This window comes from Rousettus aegyptiacus, unplaced genomic scaffold, assembly GCF_014176215.1.
Source record: "Rousettus aegyptiacus isolate mRouAeg1 unplaced genomic scaffold, mRouAeg1.p scaffold_m13_p_3, whole genome shotgun sequence".
NCBI classification, from domain to species: Eukaryota; Metazoa; Chordata; class Mammalia; order Chiroptera; family Pteropodidae; genus Rousettus; species Rousettus aegyptiacus.
In genome coordinates, this window is record NW_023416306.1 from 82,894,448 (window position 1) to 82,916,030 (window position 21,583).

The 21,583-nt window shown below is 40.5% G+C and overlaps 1 protein-coding gene across 6 annotated transcripts in view; it reads left to right on the forward strand.

The window, feature by feature from the left end:
• NPTN (neuroplastin) overlaps nt 1-21,583 on the forward strand; it is a 61,719-nt gene that overhangs the window by 25,530 nt on the left and 14,606 nt on the right. For 4 of the 6 annotated variants that reach the window (XR_004956237.1, XM_016124967.2, XM_016124968.2 and 1 more), the window contains exons 2-4: nt 4,693-5,040; nt 9,986-10,157; nt 13,407-13,501. Coding sequence is in view for 5 of the 6 variants with exons in the window: in XM_016124967.2 (XP_015980453.1) it covers nt 4,693-5,040; nt 9,986-10,157; nt 13,407-13,501 (615 nt within the window). In the remaining variant the exon portion in view is untranslated. The remainder of the gene's footprint in view (nt 1-4,692; nt 5,041-9,985; nt 10,158-13,406; nt 13,502-21,583) is intronic. The other 2 variants (XM_016124970.2, XM_016124971.2) reach the window with 1 other exon arrangement.

The following is a 21,583-nucleotide window of genomic DNA, read 5'->3' on the forward strand; positions in this document are numbered from 1 at the left end:
TTTAAAGGCCTGGCCTTGGCAGTAGTCAGCTGAGAGAGGGGAGAAGTTAGTCTTATTGCCTGTTCAGTGATTACTCTGGAGGTCAAAGAATTTCTGCTATAAAAAAAATCACTGATAGTCTCTCTTCTATGGAGTGAGGCTAGTTCTTTTGCTTCCTTAGGGCATATGTAAAATCAGTTTTCTTAGGATTGGACTCAATCTGCTCTTCTGTGTTCATTCCCTTTGTGTTCTCACCCTCCGCTGCATGTTTCTATACATTCAGTTTTTCCTGCTGGGGAGCTCCTCCTCTCTTAAGCTGCCAGTCCCAGCTGTCATCTTTGCCTCCCATCCCCAGTTACACAATTTTACATTATGTTTTTCCCTATACTCTTCCTGCCATTCTCCTCCACCCCACACACCTCGCTTCTAGTCTTGCCCTCCACCAAAGTAAGTGGCCACCATTCAGTTTCCCTTTATCATTGTCGAACTGAATGCACTGATATTAGTACTTTCTCAAACCTCTTTGAAATCTGAGACCAGTTATGTGTTACAGTGAGTGGAGATGATGGTAGGAAAGGTGTGGCAAGTTATTTTTCTGATATTTAGGCTTTTTCTAAAATATAAGATGATCTTTGACTTGGGAAATCAAACAGATGTTTCTGCCGGCCTCCCACCTTTAAGCAATTGTGTACTCTCATGTTGAGGGCACATATTTGTTTAAAAGCCCTTGATAATGCAAGGCAGGGCAGTGAGTCAGGCTCTGAACTGCCTGCCTCCTCCTGCTGTTGCCCTTGCTAGTTGGTTCTCCCCTGAACTGGAGCTAATTCTGGATAGGTAATGAGGTGTAGATGGTTGCTAATAACTTTCCCTTGCTAATTGTGATTTCACAGTACCAGCAAACATCATTGTATTGTACTTCACAAATGTGGCTTTTTTTTTTTTTTTTTTTTTACATATTGAAGGTAAGACTCCACTAGCAAAAAGATTATGACTTGCTTTATTTGTGATACTTTGCTGTAGTGGTCTGGAACCAAACCCACCATATTTCTAAGGTATGCCTGTACTGTGCAGAGAGCCCCCCTACTCCACCCCTTTTACCTACTGCTAGGAGAAATAGATGTTTTCATGATTTTTGTTGAGTGTTGTTATCAAGCGATCCTCCACTTGGTTTGTTTAGAGGCAGTATGGTTTATTGGAAAAAATTACAGAGTAAGAGCTGAAGACCTGTGTTGTTATCCCAGCTCCACTTAGGATTAGCTGCCCAAGTGATCTTGTACAAGTCATGAACCTGTCTCTGCACCTGTCCTATGAACTTTGTGAAATTATGTGAATGAAATGAGATGCAGTGTGTGTGGAAGCACTTTGTAAAATGTTAAGTTTTATGAAAATTTCGGGTGCTGCCCTTTATTAATTTGGATGCTGACTACAACATGAGAGAAATGCATCTAATGTCTTTTAAACTTTTTCCTGTGAAGCTAACTTTCTCAAGAGCAGGGTGATGGACTCATCAGAACTAGGGGACAGTTTTGCTTGTGAACCATCTTTTGTTTTCTCACTTTTCTCCTGCCCCTCAAAACACACACACACACACACACACACACACACACACACACACACAGTTGAGTCATGAATTCTTTAATTTTGTGCTCCTCTATCTCCATTCTTAAGGAGGATTATAATTTTAAGGAGTGATTTTAGTGTGCTGCATGTTCCAATGGAGGGGTCCTGGTTTTTCATGGCCATAAATTATTAATTAATTTTAAGTGGTGACAAAAAATATCTTCATCTTTCAAATAACTACAGAGAAGTTTTCCAACCCAGTAAGGCATATTGACTGTAGTTGTGGAAAGTATTAGAAGACCATGCTTTGGCTTTGGACACACCTGGATTCTAGGACAGACTCTTCTACTATTAGCTTGTGACTATGAGCAAAGTACTTAACGTTTGGGTCTTAATTTCCACATTTTTAATGGGAGTATAATGGCACCTACCTTATAAGGCTGTTGTGAGACTTCTGTGAGATAAAGTGTCTAGTACATTGTCTAACATGTACTTAGAAAATGTTACCTGTCGGTAGACATCTAATAGTAGTAATAGCTTTCAAAGAGCACAGATACATGTCTGTTGGTACTTTGAGGGATTTTAGATCTCATTTTTAGGTCAGTTTAAATGTATGTACATCATTTAATTTGCTAATTGAAAGGACATTCTTGACTTGGTCTCATTTGCCTGTATGCAAGTAGAAAATTAAACTCAATCATCAGTCAGCAGTCAGAAGTCTTGCCCAGGGCTGGTAGAGTCAGGTTGAATGACTTGTTTGGTTCTTTGCAGTGAGAATTGTGTTCAGGTTGTTCCTTATCTCCTTTTGAATTGTGTGGTATTGGGATTGAGATTGTGTGGGATTTGAGATTTCACTGTAATTGGATGGGTTCTGGGTGGTTCTGGGCATATTTGCAGATATTTCTTTTACATTAGGGTGCTCAACAGATTGATAAACAGGCTTAAATCTAAGCCTGCTTTAAAGTGCAATTCAGAAAAAGGGAAAAAATACAAAACAAATCTACTAACAGATATCTAGAGCATAATCAAATACCTAATAACAGCATTTGAGAGGACATAAAATCTCCAGGGAATGTGAGAATAAGAGCATTTGTGATTGCCACTTAATGATCAAGAATGTGATTGAAACAGAGTAATAACTCTTTGCTGCTTTCAAGGTATTTACTGAAGTTCAGTTTTCTCTGGTGATTGAACCAGTAGTGAAGTGAATGAAACTAGCTTCCTTTACTTCTTGTTTGTATTAGTTGGCATTGATTTAACAGGTGGACAGGTGGCTGTTTGTGAGACTAAGACATGGTTCCTTGATACCACTTTATCTGAGAGTAAGCACAGTTCTTTATGTAGAGGCTTGGTGTCTCCCTTCTGGCATTCTAAAACTTCCGCTGCATCTGAGAACGACATCCTTTTGGCTTCTTAGGAGCTCTTGTAGGTAGTTCCTTACAAGGAACTGACATTGACCTAAGATGTAGTTTAGAATGGCATTTTCAAGACAGAACATTTAGTCTAAGGCTGTTAATTACTATATTCCTTCTTTACCAGATTCTGAATGTTTTATGAGTTGAAAAGCTATTGTGAATTTGGAGGTCTTGACCTCTACTTGAGTAAGTAAAGTACCTCCCTTAGGGTTCTGCAATCCATGGGGTAGAGTTTATCTCCAAAGGCAAATACTGATATGGATATAAACAGAAAATTGTCCATTAAGCACCCTCCATTTTCAGCTAGCTCTCTTGCATCTTTGGCATCTTGACTGTAGGAAAACTGTTTATTTAATTCATACTTCTCTAATGTTTTCAGTCTGATGTTGGTAACCCTATGCTGTGATCGCTGCAGAGGGGCTGGCTTGGTCCTGAAAGAAATTGCCCTCTTGGCTTCATTCCCTATGTATACCTTAGGACACTACTGGAATTGGTAGAAATGCTGAGTGTGGACCCTAGGTGGAGTAAATAGCTCAGAGAAAGTGTGCTTGCATTGTGATTTAGTTTCCTATGGAACCCCTTCCAAGTTCTTCAAATAAATCTTTTTTTTTTTGGGGGGGGGTGTCTTATTTATTTTATTTACTCTTTCTGCCATTGCCACTTTGTCTCAAGGAAATATGACCGCAAACAAATATTGTGCAAATGAAAGTAGACATCAGCTTTAGTTCCTGGGCAGTTCCTGGCAACATTGTTGAGGCCTAGCCTTCACTGTAGAGTGTAGTTTAATTCATCACTATGCATTTTTCATTATTTATTTATTTATTTTTTTAAGCTGGCTCTTAGGAGCCATGCAACTAAACTATGCATAGAGAGCCTGTCAAGCACAATGGTTATTTTTAAGACAGATTTTTCAGGAGACTTTTCTAGTTGAATGCACTTACAGGATTATAGAGGGCATAGTCTCCCCATTCACTGGTAATGAGTTGGGTTGCTGTTACTGTTGGTTCCACTCCTTAGCTGACCCCCATAGTAATTCTCTGTCTGAAGGAGACTGTCTTATTCTCTCCTGTGCCTGAAGGTCTGCATTCATGTGGAGGCCACCTAATCACAGATAAATGGGTTGTTTGTTTGCCGTAGGCCCAGGGAAGAATAGAATATGGCCTGCATGAGAGAGAAATTTGCTATCCTTTCAGTTGAAATTTGAACTCTGACTCCCTAGAGAATTTGTCAATAGGTCAGTTAATACTTCTTGTTGAGGCCCACAAAAGATGCTGTATCTCTAACAAACTGTTCATCCAAAAGAGAGATCCCGACTAAGAATATAAACCTATTGCCACTTCTGGTTATCTTTCATCACTTGTCTGAGTTTGAAAAGGTAATGATTTGTGTTCTAAGGCAAGAGACTCTTCCCTGAGACCTGAGGCTTTCTCATTTCTACCAGCTGGGCCCATTGCTAAAACGCTTTCTAGTGGGCTTGCTTCTGCCTGGCCAGCACCTGGGCTGCCCCAGCTTATAAGTAGCCTGCCTTTGCTTCATAAGCTTCCCAGGGTGGTTCTTCTTCTAAAAGCTTGTATGAAATGCTATTTACTGTCTCTTTATAGTTTAAAAATGAATCCTTTTTGTTCTTTGCAACTCATTTGCTTTTTTCTTTTCTTTTCTTTAAATTACTATTAACACCTGTTGATTCTTTTTTTTTCTGATTGGCCTGTCACTGCATTCCTGCTCCCCCTCCCTCTAGCTGGGTTTGTCAAGTCGCCCATGTCAGAAACTAAGCTCACTGGGGACGCCTTTGAGCTGTACTGTGACGTGGTCGGGAGCCCCACGCCAGAGATCCAGTGGTGGTACGCAGAAGTCAACCGAGCAGAGTCTTTCAGACAGCTGTGGGACGGTGCTCGGAAGCGCCGTGTCACCGTAAACACCGCCTACGGGTCAAACGGCGTGAGTGTGCTGAGAATAACCCGGCTCACCTTGGAGGACTCTGGGACTTACGAGTGCAGGGCCAGCAACGACCCCAAGAGGAATGACTTGAGGCAAAACCCCTCCATAACATGGATTCGAGCCCAGGCCACCATAAGCGTCCTTCAGAGTGAGTCCAGCACCCTACAGTAGTAGTACTGTAGTCATTAGAGGTGGCCCGATGACCTTTCCCTTCTGCTTCCTTCCCTCTTCCCCAGTTTGATCACTCACCCTACCCCCTGTCTTCGTTTTTTTTCAAACCCACGACCCTACTGGTTGTAGTGTATGAAAACATCTGTGGCAACTTTTTTTTTTTTCTTCTTTGCCGTCCTCTCTACCTCCTTTATTCCTCAACCCTTCTCTGTGTCTTTCTCCTCAGGAACAAAGAACTTGGGGAAAACTGTGACTGTCCAAAATCATCTGCATTGGGAAGAGGTGGGGAGGGAGTACTGGGGAGGCTAAAAAAAAAAAAAAAAAAAAAAAAAAACCACTTAAAACTTTCAAAACCAGGCAGTCAAACCAGGGTAGTGTTGAATTGTTTCTTTCCCTCCCCTTTAATTTTGTAGTAGGTTTCCTGCTATCCTTTTGCTGATTTATTCTCTGGTGCCTTTCTATTTTTGTTTCTCTCCCCAGTCTAACTACTTTTTATTTCTTCTGTTCATTTGCTTGAAGCTCTCTGAGTAACTGCCTTCACTTCTATGGTTTTAAGTTTGTGTCTGCCCAGCCTCTTCCCTCTCTGTAACTTGGTGTCATCCTGTTCTGTGCTGGGAGTGTTGCCATGGGTGCGATGTGGTGGTGTGTTTGGTTGTTGGGTGGCATGTAAACTTGGATATTTCCATAGTTCCAGCTCTTTTTCTTTTCTAAAACAGTGGCATGTACTTCTCTGATAACAGCCCTCCACTGCAGCAGTGTGCCCTTCACTGGTCCTGCCTATCCAGTCTCCTGTTCTCTTAAAAGCAGCAGCCTGAGATTTCCTCCATAGGTCTTGCTATGGAACCAGGGTGACCCTAAGGCACAAAGTATTTTTTTAAAATGCCATCATGCTGTTTCAAAATCAGAGTTGCATCTGATTCCTGTTCACAAACAGTTCGACTCTGATGACTGATTTTTGGCGCTGTGCTCCTCATCTCAGAGGCTGATTACTTCCAAAAAATAGTTTGGAAGCCATTCACATTAGCCTTTTCTTGTGTCTTGAAAAAAACAAGAAACTAGATTCCAGCTCTGTTCCTCTGAGTGGTGTTGGTGAGCTGAGTGGCTGGCTCAGAATCCTCCCCTTCCTCTCTTGTAGCAGGTACAAGTAAAACATCAGACACATGAGCTTTTGTAGCCTCTTCTGTTTCTGGAAAGTGTCTTTCTAGTTGTATAGTAGGAAGGAGAGGGAGGGAGAAGCCACTGGTGCTCTTAGCCAAGAAGAGTTCTAGCTCCATATCTGACCTGATTATAACTAAGGGAGCATTCTCTGTTTAATTGAAAGATCCTCTGGGTATTTTACCTTCTCTTCAAAGACTAAGAGACCTTTAGCCAGTTCTGGCTTACAGAACTGATTGGTTTAAAGAGAGTAAGTAAAATACATTTATGAGGAATTTGGTAATAACAAAGCAGGTAATATGACTTGGGTCCTGAATCTATACACTTATATGGAAAATAGCAAATTTGGTGTCTGTTCTTTATAGTAATTCAGAAGATGCCTATGAAGAAGAGAGGCCTTGAGGAGAGAGGAGAGGCTGCTGCAGTTGGCACTGTTGAATCAGAGAAACTGCTTCTGGAAAGGGGAAAAGAAAACCTTGTCTTTGTGAAAATGGGGAACATTAACCCAGTGATTTTTCTTTTATTTAACAGTTTTTTCCCTTGCACGCCTCCTTCTCCTGCCCCTTTGCTCCTTTCCTTATAAAAGTAGAATTACCCAAATGGCCACAAAGATCCACAGAAGTTTGTAGGTATGGACTGGGCCGGGCATTTGATATTTGTACTCTAGGAGCCTGACTCAAGTAAACTCACAGTTGAAAGGTCATGCCTTGGGAATAGAAGATGAAACTTTGGGGTACCTGCCTACCAATCCTGAGAATATATAGAATTCCTCCAGTTTATTTGGAAGTAAGCTTCCTAAATTGGTGTCTACATGTGGTTTAATGAAACCTTGGCGAGTTCAGTCTCTCCCCAGACTTCTCTATCAGTCAGTTAAACCTAGTTAACTGTTTTTAGAAAACCAGACTTCTTCTTCTTTTTCGTCTTTTTTTTTTTTTAACACCCTGAATTCCATTCTAATTAGATTTTTTTTATTATCCCAGTGTCCCCAAGGACATTTGCCTCCAGAGGGAGGTTGAAGTCTAAGAATGACCTCTTGACAGTACTTTTCCTCAGAGCTCCTTGAGTAATGTAAAGCAAGAAATGTGCCCAGTTTTTGGGGGTCTGGCCATAGCATATTCTTCTACATATGAACGATGGCTGATGTAAAGGTCTCCTTACCCATTACTTCTAAATAGTAGTCTGTGGCAGGTAAAAAATTATGAGCTTCTGCTAAATGTTCATCTCTCTTGGACTTTTATGGTCATCACTCAGTCACAGAAATAAAAGCCCCACCTTTATCCTGGTGCAGAACGCAGAGTGACACTGTTGCCAAGGAGTGTCTATCACTGGTTTCCAATATACATCAGTCACAGGAGGGTTGTTACTTCACCTCACTACTGTCCTGTGATACAGAATCATACCTACACCTATTTAAATTATCCACATGCTCCCAGCTGACTCTGTCTAGGATCTTTAACACTTATGGGGAAAAGTGCTTTCTTTTGTCTTCCAAGAGTTCTTGGCAGCCAGTCTACCAGGTTGCTTTCATCAACTTCTTAATCTCCCTGAGCTGCAGTGGTCATTTGCATCACCACAGGTAAGAGTAGCATTTATTTTGGCCTCCTTGTATTTAAACATCTGGAAGCTCTTGGCCTCATTCTCAGAGTTTGCCTTTTCTCAGTGAAGTCTGAGAAGAAGATCCAGGAGAGTCCCAAGTGGAACAGAAAATGAAATTGGATAATAAAAATTCAGTAAAAACCTAAAAGTGTGTTTGAGTTTTAATGTTGCCTTTATATTTTTTAATTTCCATGGAGTATTGGTTCTCTCTTTTGTTTTTGCTTGGTTTTGATTTTTCTTGAAACTGTGATGCTTTCTGCTGATGGTGTGTGTGCGCCTTCCATTGCAGGGTTTGCAGCCGTTCTGTTTGACTTTAAGGCCCAGGGATTTGGCTTCTGTCCAGTGTGTTTTGGAAACCATGGGACACCACTGCGCTAACATGTTTACATGCATCTGCTTCTGTCTTAGTGGCTGCTATGCCTCCATTATCTGTACATAGAGACCCTGTTTGATGTTATCAATAAGGACCAGTGCTGAATGGAAGATAACCACTATCTTTTTGCCAGAATTGGAAAATAGTGAGAACCAATTTAATTGAGCAAACTTAAGGATTTGCTTTATTTTTCAGATGTTTCTTTGATGATATGAGCTGTACAATCAGAAATGTTACATTGATTAGAACGTCCTTGGGCATTATGTTTTGTGTCCCATGACTTCTCCATCTTATCCTTCTCCCTGCAAAATGAGCACAGTGTAGTTGTAGTGGAGAGAGAGTTCTGTTCTCAATAGTTAACTCAGCATTACACTGCATAAAATGGTGTCAGTGAGCTGCTATCCAGTTATAGACAGAAGGTAGCCAGGTGCAGGGAAATGGGAAGTCAGTTAAGGATTTCCGAGAAAGAATTGGAAAAAAAAAAATAAAAGAGCAAATACCTCTAATTGTGCATGGGAAAAGATGGCTAATTTAGGCTTCACCCCAAAATGTTTGACCAACCCCAAAATGTTTGACCAAAAGTAGAAAAAGAACTAAACCTGGGAAAGGATCAAAGATAAATAAAAACCACAAAAATAACAACAACAAAAGACACAAACAGAAACATCTTGACTTTAATATAATGATGGAATTCAGAGTGCTTTAAGGATGAACCTTCCAGGAATGATACAATGTGCCTTAAAATATTTCTACTCATTGTGTTATAATATTTGACTTAGGTTATTTTTGTAGGTGCTCAAGTAGTGATTCCAGGTTATCTTAGCCCAGGATAGAACCAGAAGATAAAGTATATAATTTGCCCTAGGGTGGAAGGTGTGTGGAGTGTTTTCGGGTTGGGTGGGCAGGGGTAAAAAATTCAGCCAGATGTGTTTTCTAGGCCCAGATTTGCCATTAATAATAATTATGGCCTTGCAGAAATCATTTTACCTTTCTAGCTCTTAAAGAGTGGGATTCAGTGAACTCTAAGGGCTTTTCAGCTCTAAAACTCTAGGAGCCCATAATACCAACATAAATTGAATCTAGTTATAATTATTATAACACATCTAGTTATCTCAAAATGGAATGTGTGTTTTAAAGTGCCATCCTGAAAAAAAATTTGTTTTGGGAATAAATATGGGCTGGAGAGAACTGATCGTTCCTTAAGAATTTTACTTAGGCAAAAATTGGAAAATGCAATAGACTTCCAACAGGAAATTTGCTTTTAAGATGTACACTGTCTTTTTCTGCATAACTAATGGCCATAACTAGTTTGCCATAGGTTTATCAGATTTAAATGTGGGAAAATGCACGCATGTATTATCTAATAATTGCTACTGTCGTTCCAAGGCCTAGTGACTCCATAGGAAGTTTATTATGTAAATGATGTCTTTGTCTTTAGAACTGTAAGGTGGAGCCTGGTTTTCTATTTGAAGCCGAATTAGTTGGTGATTCTTATAAAACGGTGGTATTCAAAAGTGTTAGTGGATTGTTGCCAGTACAAGCACTTGTAATACTCCCATTCTTTTCACGTCTAGGCCAACTGGTCTTCAGGCTGTTGTCTGCGCTAGTGGTCATTTGCTTATAATCATTGTTTTTCCTTTCTTGACTTCCTTCAAAGTGATAAAGTGAAATTCCTTATGTGGTCCTGTCTGCCCTCCCTCTTCTTCTAGTCTCCCCATCCTACCCCATCTAACTTTCAGGCCAGGGCTGCAGAGAATGGAAGGCTATGGCTCCCTATCATTGTGTACTCTTATTACAGAGCCAAGGATTGTCACCAGTGAAGAGGTCATTATTCGGGACAGCCCTGCTCTCCCCGTCACCCTGCAGTGTAACCTCACCTCCAACTCTCACACCCTTGCATACAGCTACTGGACAAAGAATGGGGTAGAACTGACTGCCACTCGTAAGAATGCCAGCAACATGGAATACAGGTGAGAGGGGCTAGCAACTTCTGGGAAGATGGGAGGGAGTATGGCTGAGCTTCCTTGACATTCATAATCTATAATTATGCTATGTGAGAGAGACATGAGATATAAATGGTGGTCCTCTGGAGAATCTAATCCAGTTTATCTGGGGTGAGGCCCAGGAACCTATAAAAGATTTCCAAATGATTCTAATGAGCAACCAGGTTTGCAAGCCATGGATGACCCCCTCGCTCTATCATAACTAAGAAGCTAAGGGCATAGGGAGTGATTTGCTCAGGGTAACAATGCTAGTCTGTAGAAAAGACAACTAGAATGCAGGTCTCTTGACTTAACCTAGAATTTGAGAAATTAGATTGAAATTTGCTTTAGGACTCTTAGAGCAAGATCATCCTGTGATCTTTGGGTAGATTTCCTAGGGACTTACCTTTTAGGAGTGTTTAACCATAAGCTGATGAGGACCAGTCATTTAATGACCTGGAATAAGGTTAGTAGCCTGGAAATATCCTTTGATGAAAGGGAGATATTTGCTGGCTGAAGTTACCTGGTACCCAAAGGTTTGGTGCTTTTTTGAAATATCTAGTAACACAGCACCTCACCTTTCAGAATAGCTTGTTTCTGGTTGGAAAAGGATCAGCTAATCCTGCTTGGCAGCATGATGCAGTGCAAAGAAAGATTGTACTGAAGTGAGATCAGGAAAACCTGTGTACCTAGTAGTGGGAAGGACATTTTGCAGTAGTTTGCAGAATTGAGATCTTTTTATACACTTACTTAATCCACATTAATTTGTAGATCCTCCTCTTTTTTTATTTTTATTTTTTGATAAGGAAACTAAGACTCATATAACTCTGACTGCTTTCAAATACTGTATCTAATAAGTTGCAGAACCAAGATTAGGTTCCAGGTCTTCTGACTTTCTGGAATCTAGGTCATTGTTTTTTTTTCTGCCCAATAAGTCTGTTTCATACCTTTTAGTGGTGAGTTAGTTAATCTGTCACTGCTGTTTCCTCTGACAAAAATTTAGAACTATAATCTCAGCTGTATCTTTATAGTTTCAAAAAGGTTAATGAAATAGAGATGTTGGGTAGAATAAAAGGTATTATTTCAAGGTGTGTCCATTGGTTATATAAGTGTGTTTCTTTTTCTTTCTTTTTTTTTTCCTTTACAGTAGCTTTTCGAAGGTACCAGACATCCAATCATTTTTTTCCTTGGGTCTTGTACTGTGTCACCCACAAAGCTTTGAATTGTAACTTAATAAAGTTTGACCTTGACTTTTTAAAATGCCTCTTTTTTTAAGCTCATTTAAAGCTTTCCAGGGGTATTCTACATGACAGTTTTTCAGAGAATCTGTGTTTTCCCACATTTCATGGAATAATAACTGATGAGTCCCTTGGGACACCTGATAGGTCAGCCATGGAGCCAGCCTCAGACCCTGCTTCTTTGTAGCCTGTAGTGGACATTTCCCATTTGCTTCAGTTGCTTCCCAATTAATAGTCAAAGGGAATGTTGTGGAAAGATTTTGTCCCAGAGGCGTGGCCTCATTTTCCCAAGTCTTCTTGAGAAACTTAGAGTCAGTCTAAGACTTGAAGATAGAGCTTCTGCTCCTCCTCCAGATTCTGGAACATGTACTAAGAGCAGCTGATTTGTGTCTGTTTTTCTACTGTGAGCATATTGATTAAGAAGAGGCACTTGTGCCAAATTGAGAAGACTCTTGACTATGGGCGTATTATGCTGCCATGGATATGCTGAGACAGTCCTGAGGATGGGCAGTATCTCTCCTTATCCATAGTCTCTTAATCCATGCTTCTTTTTGGAATGAACAGTAAGATGGGTAAATGCATTGGACCAGTCAGTGGCATGGTTAGGAATTTCTCTCAGACATTTGCTGATACAGTGGAGATGTACATAAGTATCATTTTAACCACTGAGCAAAAGAGCAGGACCTGTATACTGTTTATCCTCTCATCTATAGAGGCTGTTGTTTCTCTGTTTTCTATAATTACACACCAGCCTTTCTGGACATGTTTGGGGGTGTATATAGGACATACTGTACTGAGCTGGTGTGCAACTGGTCTGCAGGGGCAAAAAAACTTGTTTGGGATCACCCTATGTGATTGAGAGGAAGTGCTGTTCTGGCCATCATATATATACTACTTACATTCATTCCTGTCACTCTGCCTAACTTGATCTGGATCTGTGCACAGCTGCTCACTCTGAGTTTGCATTCATTTGTTTATTTATCCCCCTACTGTATTCAAGATACCAGGTTATGTACTAAATATATTATGCACCAAATAAGCAGTGCCTATCCACATAGAACTTGTTCTGTTGGGAAAATGGACATTCATGAAGCAGTCACATAAATATATAATTACATGTTACTATAAGTGCTGTGAAGAATTACAGTGTAGTATGAGAGAGAATGTCAGGGAGGGGGATGTCACTTAAATTGGGGGTGGGAGGAAAGTGACATGTAAGTTAAGACTGATGGAAAAGGAGTTTAGGTAGGCTGAGAGTGGTAAGAACATTCTACATAAGGGAACTTCTTGTGTCAAGGTTTTGAGGTAGGAATAAGCTCGGCACATTGAAAAACTGAAAAGAGATCAGCAGGGCTAGAAAGTGGCTGAGATGAGGCTAGGGAGGTAGGCAGGGCCAGATCATGCAGGACCCTGGAGTTTTAGCTACCCCTAAAATCCAAAATCCTTAAAAGTTGATTCTCTGATGGCAGATTATTTTTTTAAAAATATTTTTGGGTCCTGTTAGTAGAATTACTGAAAGGCATGCTACTGAAATACAGGGTAGGAAGAACAAGCCTACCAAAAGAAGGTCTTTGGGGAAGAACAGACAAAGGTTTGCTTTTTTTCTTGCTCTTTATTATTTGACTGGAACCCACAGATGAGCAAGAAATTTTTGTGATGGCTCCATCTTCTTTATCTGAATATAGATTATAGTACTTTGTGCGGCCCTCTAGTTTGATTATTTGTTTTGTAGTCTATTTCTCCCAATAGACCAGAGCACCTTAAGGTTGGGGACCATATATCATTCTTTTGTATTCATGGCACCCAGTAAGGAGTAAAACATTAATGTTTTGGGATATACAAAGGGAAGGTTTTTCCTTTTAGTTAAGAGGAGAGGTGAATTGCATTCAGGGGCACGATTTGGAGAGTAGCGTCCCTAGTAGCCCCTTGGATTCTCCTTTTGTTGTGTATTTTGACTGTTCCCAGCTTCCTCACATGATTTTTCTTCTCATCTCTGCAGGATCAATAAGCCGAGAGCTGAGGATTCAGGCGAATACCACTGTGTATATCACTTTGTCAGTGCTCCTAAAGCAAATGCCACCATTGAAGTGAAAGGTACAACCCAACAGAGGCTGTGGTGTGAGCTTCTCACTCTTCTTCTGATGCACTACCTTTGTCTGGACTCCCAGTCATCAAGCTCTTCTTGTTTCCATTATGGGAGGCAATATAACATTATGGTTAGGACCCAGACTCAGGAGCTCAGCTGTCTTGAGTTTAAATCCACACTCCATCACCTACTCGCTTTGCGACTGGCAAATTATTAACTTGTCTGTACTTCTATTTCCTCATTTGTAAAACCTAACCTACCTCATAGATTTGTTAGGGGGATTAAATAAGTTAATTTAGTAGGTTGAACCATATGAAATTGCTGATTTCGTATGTTAAAAATGTGTGAATTTTGTCAGCTTCATATGGTTCAGCCTCATGAAAAGCTCTTGAGATTAGTGCCTTCTGAGAATTTTTACATAGGTCTCTCCACTGGTCCAGCAGGATTTGGTGGTACAGTGTGCAGGGTAAAGAAACTTTCTGGATAATTCATTAGAATTTTGATAGCAACTCTGGGTGCATGGCTTCTTAGAGATGAGGCTGTAGCTGAAAGCTACAAAAAATACCAATAGAATTATAAGAGTTGGAGCTACTTACTACGTACATCGTTAATCCTAGCTTTCCTGTATTATTTCAAAGAAGCAACTGAGACTCAGAAAAATGAAACCATTAGTTTAGTGTCACACAGTGAATTTGGGGCAGTGCTAGCATAGAACTCAGGTCCTGACTGCCAGTCCCAAGGTTTTCCATTTTATAAAATGACCATGGGGAGATGGGGCTACTGTTTGAGATCAGACTGAAGAGATGAAAGATTTTTTTCCCAGGTTTTTTTGTTTTTTGTTTTTTGTTTTTTGTTTTTCCACTTAGGAAAGACACAGCCTTATTCCTTAGATCCATAGGGCAGTCCCTAGGAGCTGGAAGGATAAATTTAGTAAATAGGAAAGGCCTGTATAGTAAGTATTCAGGTGTTCCTTAAAATATTTGGAAGACTAAAAACTCAGATTCAAGAAAGGCTTAGATACAAAGTTTCTATTATATGAAAGTGGTGTCTTGGTGACACAGCCCTAATTAGTGAGTTGACAAAAGGATGGCCAGTACCTTCTCTGCTGCTAGATTGAGTTCTAAATTGCTGAAGGGGTTGAGTCACAGTTGCATGGTTACAGTCCGCATAGGCCAAAGAACCTGGGATTTGATTAACTCAGTGGCTTTTCTTGGAGCGATCTGGGTTTATCTCTGATTTTGAAGAATGCCACATTTGTTCAACATGAGGATGAAGGTGTGAGAAAACATTTTCTCTCAGCCAGCCAAAGGCTTTTCCCCGCTGGGATGAGCTGAGCTATGTGGGGAGACTCATCAATGTAAGACCTGAAGTCCTACATTACAGGCTGAGCTTTTGGCACAAAGTCCAAATGCACAGGGGACAGGGTAGGCGAGAGAAGGTAAGTGGTGTTCAAGTTAATAATAATAGTCCTCTCTAAGCCTAAAGGATAATTACATACAATTGCAAGTCCTAACTAACTGTAATCGTATTGATTTGTCTTTAATGATTTCTAAGCAGTACTTTCAGGAGTAGAAACAGATGTTGTTTTTCCATTGGTGCGGCTTCTTGAGAAGGTGGGGTTCATTGGCCCTAGAGGCATCATTCCTCATATTCTATTTAGCAGAGATGAAGTAGCAGTCTGGAGGGACAGAGAAGAAGAGACTACAGGCAAGAGTGTTTTCAGAAGAAATTACAACTTACATTGTGTTTTACCATAGTGAAGGTGTGTACTGTGCACAGTTGCATTTTTACTGTACAACAGCCCTGCGAGGAAGATTGGGCAGGTGGTGATATCCTGGTTGTAAAGAAGTAGACCATAAGAGAATTCTATTTTATATAATCCTAAAACATAGTTTGTGACTCGCTTAGAGACGTTAGTCTCTCAAAAAAATTCATAAGGAATTCTAGTCTTTCATCCCTCTCTTCTCTAACATCTGGACAGAACAACAGCTGTACAATTAATGCCTTTCAGGTTATAGATAGTTTAGTCTGATAAAGACTGAACATTTGGCTTTTTTTGTGTAAATCTAAAAAGGTTTGCTGTAGGCCCAAGATCATATTCTAAGTTAGCTCTCGATTGTAGTGGGAGTACAAAACTGCCTTGAATTTAGAGTGTGGTGTATGTGTGTGTTATTCTCAAAGCATTTTTATATAAACTTTTTATTTCCTCAGTGCCTCCAGAGTGGGGTAAGAGAGTTTTCTTTTTATAGCTAATAGTGATTTGAAAAATCTGCTGAGTAATAGATGAGAGATGGTTATACTTGAGAACAGAGAAATTCAGGGGATTCAGGAAACATAAGGGACCTCTGCTGAAATGAAAGGAGTTCCTGAGAATCTTCATTTGTGTTTTACCTAAATCGACAGTTCAGGGAAATATATATATTTTTAGCACCTCTTCTATGCTCAGCCCTTTTCTTCTCCATCCGGCTTTTCCTGCAGTTCAGAGCTTCCCTAGGGTGTTGTTTGGGCTCAGCACTGTGGGGAGCAAAGGACTTGGACTATCCAAGGACTAGGCATTATATGTCACATTACCAAATCTTGAGTTACTTGTGTTCCAAAAAAAGAAGGCTAAAAAAATCAGAGGGAGGAATGTGTGTCTGGGAATAGACATGAGGTGGCAGTGCTTTTCCACCCTTGTCTGTAGATCCTTGTCAAGAAAGGATTTCTGAGGATGGTAGTACCTGCATGTAGTGAGGAAGACCTTGCATCTAAATTAGGGTTTTGGGGTTTTTTTTCTTGTTTTAAAGGACAAAGATGAGGCATAGTGTAATCAGGAAGATACTGTTACTATTTAGGATTACATTTCTTAGTTATTTGGCAGGTGACCTGAACAAATACTGAAGGTAGAAGATGGAGCAGGGCTGGCCAAGGGAGAGGGACAGCAGTGACTAGACTTTAGTAGGACCTCTGTCCCATAGCCCAGCCTCTCTGGGGATCCACTTAGATAACTCTGAGGACACATCACTTTTTCCAGCTTTTTGATTCTTCAGAGCCCCTCTCTTCCAGAGACTCCATACCTTATCATAGAGCATTTGTGAATGAATTAGGTGTTGGATTTCCTAATCCCATAATTCTTTAACCTTTCTAACTCTTCCTCCCTCTTCCCCTTTCTTCCTTTTCTAAAATTAAAAAAAAAAAAATAGTGCTCATAAAAGAGCAAGTAAAATTTCTATGTAATTTACAAAGAAAGAGAAAAATCTTTGTCATGACTCTTGAACCCTATCCCTATCCCTCAACCATTTTGACTATTCCGAGAAACAAGGAGTTTTAGTTTTATTGCTGTTTTTAGAAAAGGATTTTGGTGGTCATCAAACACTCTGCAGCACCCAGGCCAGTGCCTCTTCTGAAAAGGTACAACCCGCCCTAGGAAAGCTTGGGTCTCTCATCTTCTTAGGCCCATCATTCTCTCTTCCTACTCATTGGGCATTTCAAATGAAATTCAGTCTTTTGGTGGCTGTGAGAGCCAGGATCAAATTTGCTTTTCTCCTCCTGGCTTCTTAGCTTTCTATTTGAATATTATGACTAAATGTTAGGATTTCTAAGAGTGACCTTGCCCCATTTCCCTGTTTGCTTCTCTGTTGCATAGCCTTACAAGTGAGGTGTTAAAGTTCAAACTGGTTGAGATGGCCTGTATGGTGAGATGCTGGATATCATTAAGAGAATAATACACATATCACATTTGTACAGCACTTTCAGCGTGTAGAGCGTTTTCATGGTTATTAATTTGTTTGGTAGGATAGGCAGCTAGTTTGACAGGTGAAGATGCTTAGAGGTTGTGATATCCTTGAGGTCAGAGATGCTGTTGAAGCTGATTCTGACTCAGAATTGCCCATACTTAAAAAGTCTTTGGAAGCATAATAGCATGTCGAAGCTGCTAGAACATTCTTAATATCAACCCAAATAACTGTACCTGTTATTTATTTACCTTTCTTCAGGGTCTACCCTGGTTTTCCTTAATAAGATTAAGAATGGCTAATACTGTACACTTACTATGTGCTAAGTGCATTACTAATTCTCTTCCTTTAATCTTCACACCTCTCTGAGGTGAATGCCATTATTATCCCTACTTTCCAGGTGAGAAAATCAAGGGTCAAGGGAATTAAATGACTTGCCCAGAGAGATAGAGTTAAACAGTGGAGCCAGAGTTCTCACCCAGCATTCTAGTGCCAGAGCCCATGCACCAAAGCACTAAACCATGCGGCTACATTCAGTACATGACAATTAAAAGGCCTCAAAATGAGAGAAGTAATGGGCTCAAATTCGGGGCCTGCCATTAAACTTGCCATGACCCTGACCGGTCACTTTCCTTCTTTGGGCCTCAGCTGCCCAGTGTATGATGAAGTATGATGAGATAGATGGTCTTTAAGGTCGTGTAGGGGTCTAATGGGTTATAGTTTCCTTCCATGGACACTTGAGAGGTTGGATCGTTGAAGTTATTTCTAAGCTGCTTTTCCTAGTGTTAGTGACTATCAGCTTCTTAACTTTGAGAATGTCACCTTAGTGCCTCCCACTCCTCTGCTCACTCATCTCCCTGTCTTATGGGACACTTTCTCCTTGTAATCCCCTAATCTCAAACACTGGTACCAGGAATGGTGTTGAACAGTGTTTCTCAAACTTGATTTAATGTGTATGAAATATGGCTTTGCCATCAGGCTTCTTAAAAGCACTGCAGGTGATTATAGTATACAGCAAGGTTAGAATCACTGTCTTGGAGATTTGGGTGCCTTCCATTCAGTGATTTCACCTGCAGGAAAGGGAAAAGCCTCCCCTGCAAGAGGCAGCACACATCCCAGACAGCTCATCTTCACAACCAAGAATGAACCTAGTCTGTGTAGAGAAGCCTTATTGAGTCCAAAAGCCAACATCTTTCTTGCTTCTATCTTGACCAATCTCATATTGCTTATTGGGTTAGCCTTTGGCTAGCAGTAAATCTTAAGTCTCCCTCTGCCTTTAGCCAAGTCTCTAATTTGCTTACAGCAAAGGCAAGATGTCTCTGGGATTTAATATTTTGCATAAAGGAAACAAAGAGACCATCAATACAGTACCATTATGTTTACTGGGGGACAGCCCATTCATTGACAGCATCTTTAAGTATGGAGTTTCTTTGAAAATGAGTTGCAAAGTTATGAATTTACTTTGAAAAGTGAGTACCAAATAAGCATTTCATCTAAGAGGCTCCATACCTTTCTTAGCTCTGTTGTGTTTAACTTTATCATCAGCTTCAGCTGAACATACCTCCGTTGTCTAAGTTGACACTTTCTGCAGCCACCAGCCTGGCAGAGGAGCTGGATGCAAGTCAGGCAACAGAGCGTACGGAGGAACATGCACTTGTTCTCAGCCAAAGGCCCAGGTAATAAAATTGGGTCACGTGTTGTTGGGTACCCAAGAGTCTTTTGCATTGCCATTTATTAGGACAGTGGAAGGCTATCCATTAACTGACGTAATTATTGCATATGGCTAACAAGGCAGAGGTTGAGTTTATCTCCAGCAGGTCTGTGATCTCTTTTAAGAATCTCTTTGTTACCTCCTTGCCACATCTACCCACACTCTTGCGACCAGTCTGTTCTTCCCTGGGAGAGTACAGGGAAGTAAGGAGTATTTGCTCTGTGAGACCCTAGACCTAACTTACTTCAGACCCAGCAGGACCTGGCATTATTAAATGTCAGTGTCTGACCTGATAAACTTTAAGTCACAAACAAGTCCTGCTTATATAAGCACAAACATGGAGAGAACACCGAATAATCGGCATCTCTTTGATTTCTTAGAACTCAACAATACCTAAGGCTAACCCAAGCCTTTCCTTGCCCTAATAGCTTAGTTTAAATGTTTACTTTTGGCCCTGAGTGCCAACCATGTGCTAGATTGATAAGAGAGGTAATTTAATCCTCACAAGACCTCTATAAAGTATGTGGGTAATATTCTCATTTTACAGATTTGAATACTAAAGCTCAAAGGATTTTTAATGACCTCCCCACCACTGTTAGGTTACTCAGTTGATGAGTAATAGAAATCTCCATAGAGCCCAAATTTCTCAGACTTAAAGTCTAAAACTCTTTTCTTTATGTTTTAGTATATGGAGTAGTTAAACTCTTGACAGGAAAATCAGTCTCGCCTTAGGTCTTAGGTCTAGAGTGTTCTGGTACATATACAAGCAAAGATAACATTTGGGCAGTTTGCTGTGCAGTTACCAGTAATGCATGTTGTATATTTATATTTTTGTGGACCCTGTTCTAGTTCAGTTTATTTTCTCCTCTATATGGTAAAGTACAAAAAGCATGGTATCTCGAATCGGACAGCCCTGAATTTGGATTCTAGCTTATGGAATCAGTATGTTTTTAGATGTTAAATAACTTTTCCAAACTTGAGTTTTCCGGTCTATAAAAATGAGGTAATGTGTGCTTCATCCTGGTGGCTGATTGTTATCTATTGCTGCATAATAAATGAACCCAAAACTTAGTGGCTTAAAACAGCAAATACCACTTCATAGTTTCTGTGTGTCAGGAATTAGCAGATTAGTGGTGTGGTTCTTGCTCAGGATCTGTCAAGCTGTTGGCTGGGACTCTGGTCATCTGAAAGCTTGACTGGGGCTGGAGGGTCTATTTCCTAGGTGGCTGCTTCACGTGGCTTTGGCAGAAGGCCTTAGTTCCTCACTACATGGGCCTCCTCATAGGCTGTTTGGGCATCATCCTTGCACGGCAGCTAACCTCCCCAGAGTGTGCGATCCCAGAGAGAACAAGGAGAACCCTATTGTCTTTTGTGAACTAGTGTATACCTTTACCACTTTATTTTATTCATTAGAATCAAGTCACTAAGTCCAACCCACACTCCAGGGGAGGGAAATTAGGCTCCACCTCTTGAAGAGAAGAGTATCAGAGAATTTCTAGACTATTAAACCACCACAGGTGGACTCTGAGCCCTAAGAGGCCCTCTCTCCGGTCATGTGCTCTGAGAGCCTGGTTATCCTTGCTATGGCTCTGCTGTCCTGCTCAGTAGGAAGGGCAGGAACAGGCTTTCCGATTGAGCAGCTACCATAAAGGATAGGGAGAAGTGGAAAAAAAAAAAACTTTTCATTGACCCAAAGGTAAAGTGATAGTAGTTGTGATCATCCCCTATACAGATAGAGCGGTGTGGGTTGGGTTAATTTTCTCTTTCTGCTCAGTGCATTAGTGATATTTCCATTATCCCAAGGGTGAATAATGTGGGCATTATTCGTTTGACTACACTAGGTAGAGAGAATGTTAAGCTTTGCCTAGTATTTTTTGCTAAATTGAGGAGAAAGCAGCAATGGCTCTAACCATTGGAAACGCTTTCCTGTAGGGTTACATTGTCTAAACATGGCTAACAAAGTGTAGTAGGGGTTAGATAAGTTTCCTAGTGGTGTTCTCCTAAACACTCAAGGCAGGAGTGAAGACCATCCCCACCTTTCTCCCTAGGTCTTGACCTTCATGTTTGTGTCTTTTCAGAATAGACTTTTTAGAGGCTGTGGAGCCATAAACCAACTCAACTTTAGCCTTCTATGTGTTTCTAATGTGTAATCTTGGAGATGAGTCCCCACAATAAAAGCTGATGGTATTGAATTTTGCAATTAGTCAGATAACCGGGCCAGACTGGGTATTATCTGTGGGGCAAAGGAGAATGGAAATGGGAAAATATATTACATGTAAGCCGGTTTCTGAAATTTATATATTCGCCCTAGACCATTTCCTGAGCTCCAGACTTGATATTCAATTGCCTACTTGACAGCTTTACTTGGATGTTAATTAAATAAGTATCTTGAAGTTAATGTGTCCTAAAATTCGAACTCCTGGTTTTTACACCATCATTGCTTCATCCCCAAACAAAACAGTATAAAACAAGCAAACAAAAAACCAATCCTGATGCCTCTTCAGTCCTCCTCATCTGAGTAACTGATAACTTCATTCTTGTAGTTGCTTAGGCCAAAAACCTTGGAGCCATTCTTTACTCCTTTTTCTCTCACATCCCACATGTAGTTCATTAACAAATATATTAACTCACCCTGTATCCAGAATATATCCAGATTCTCCTCCCTT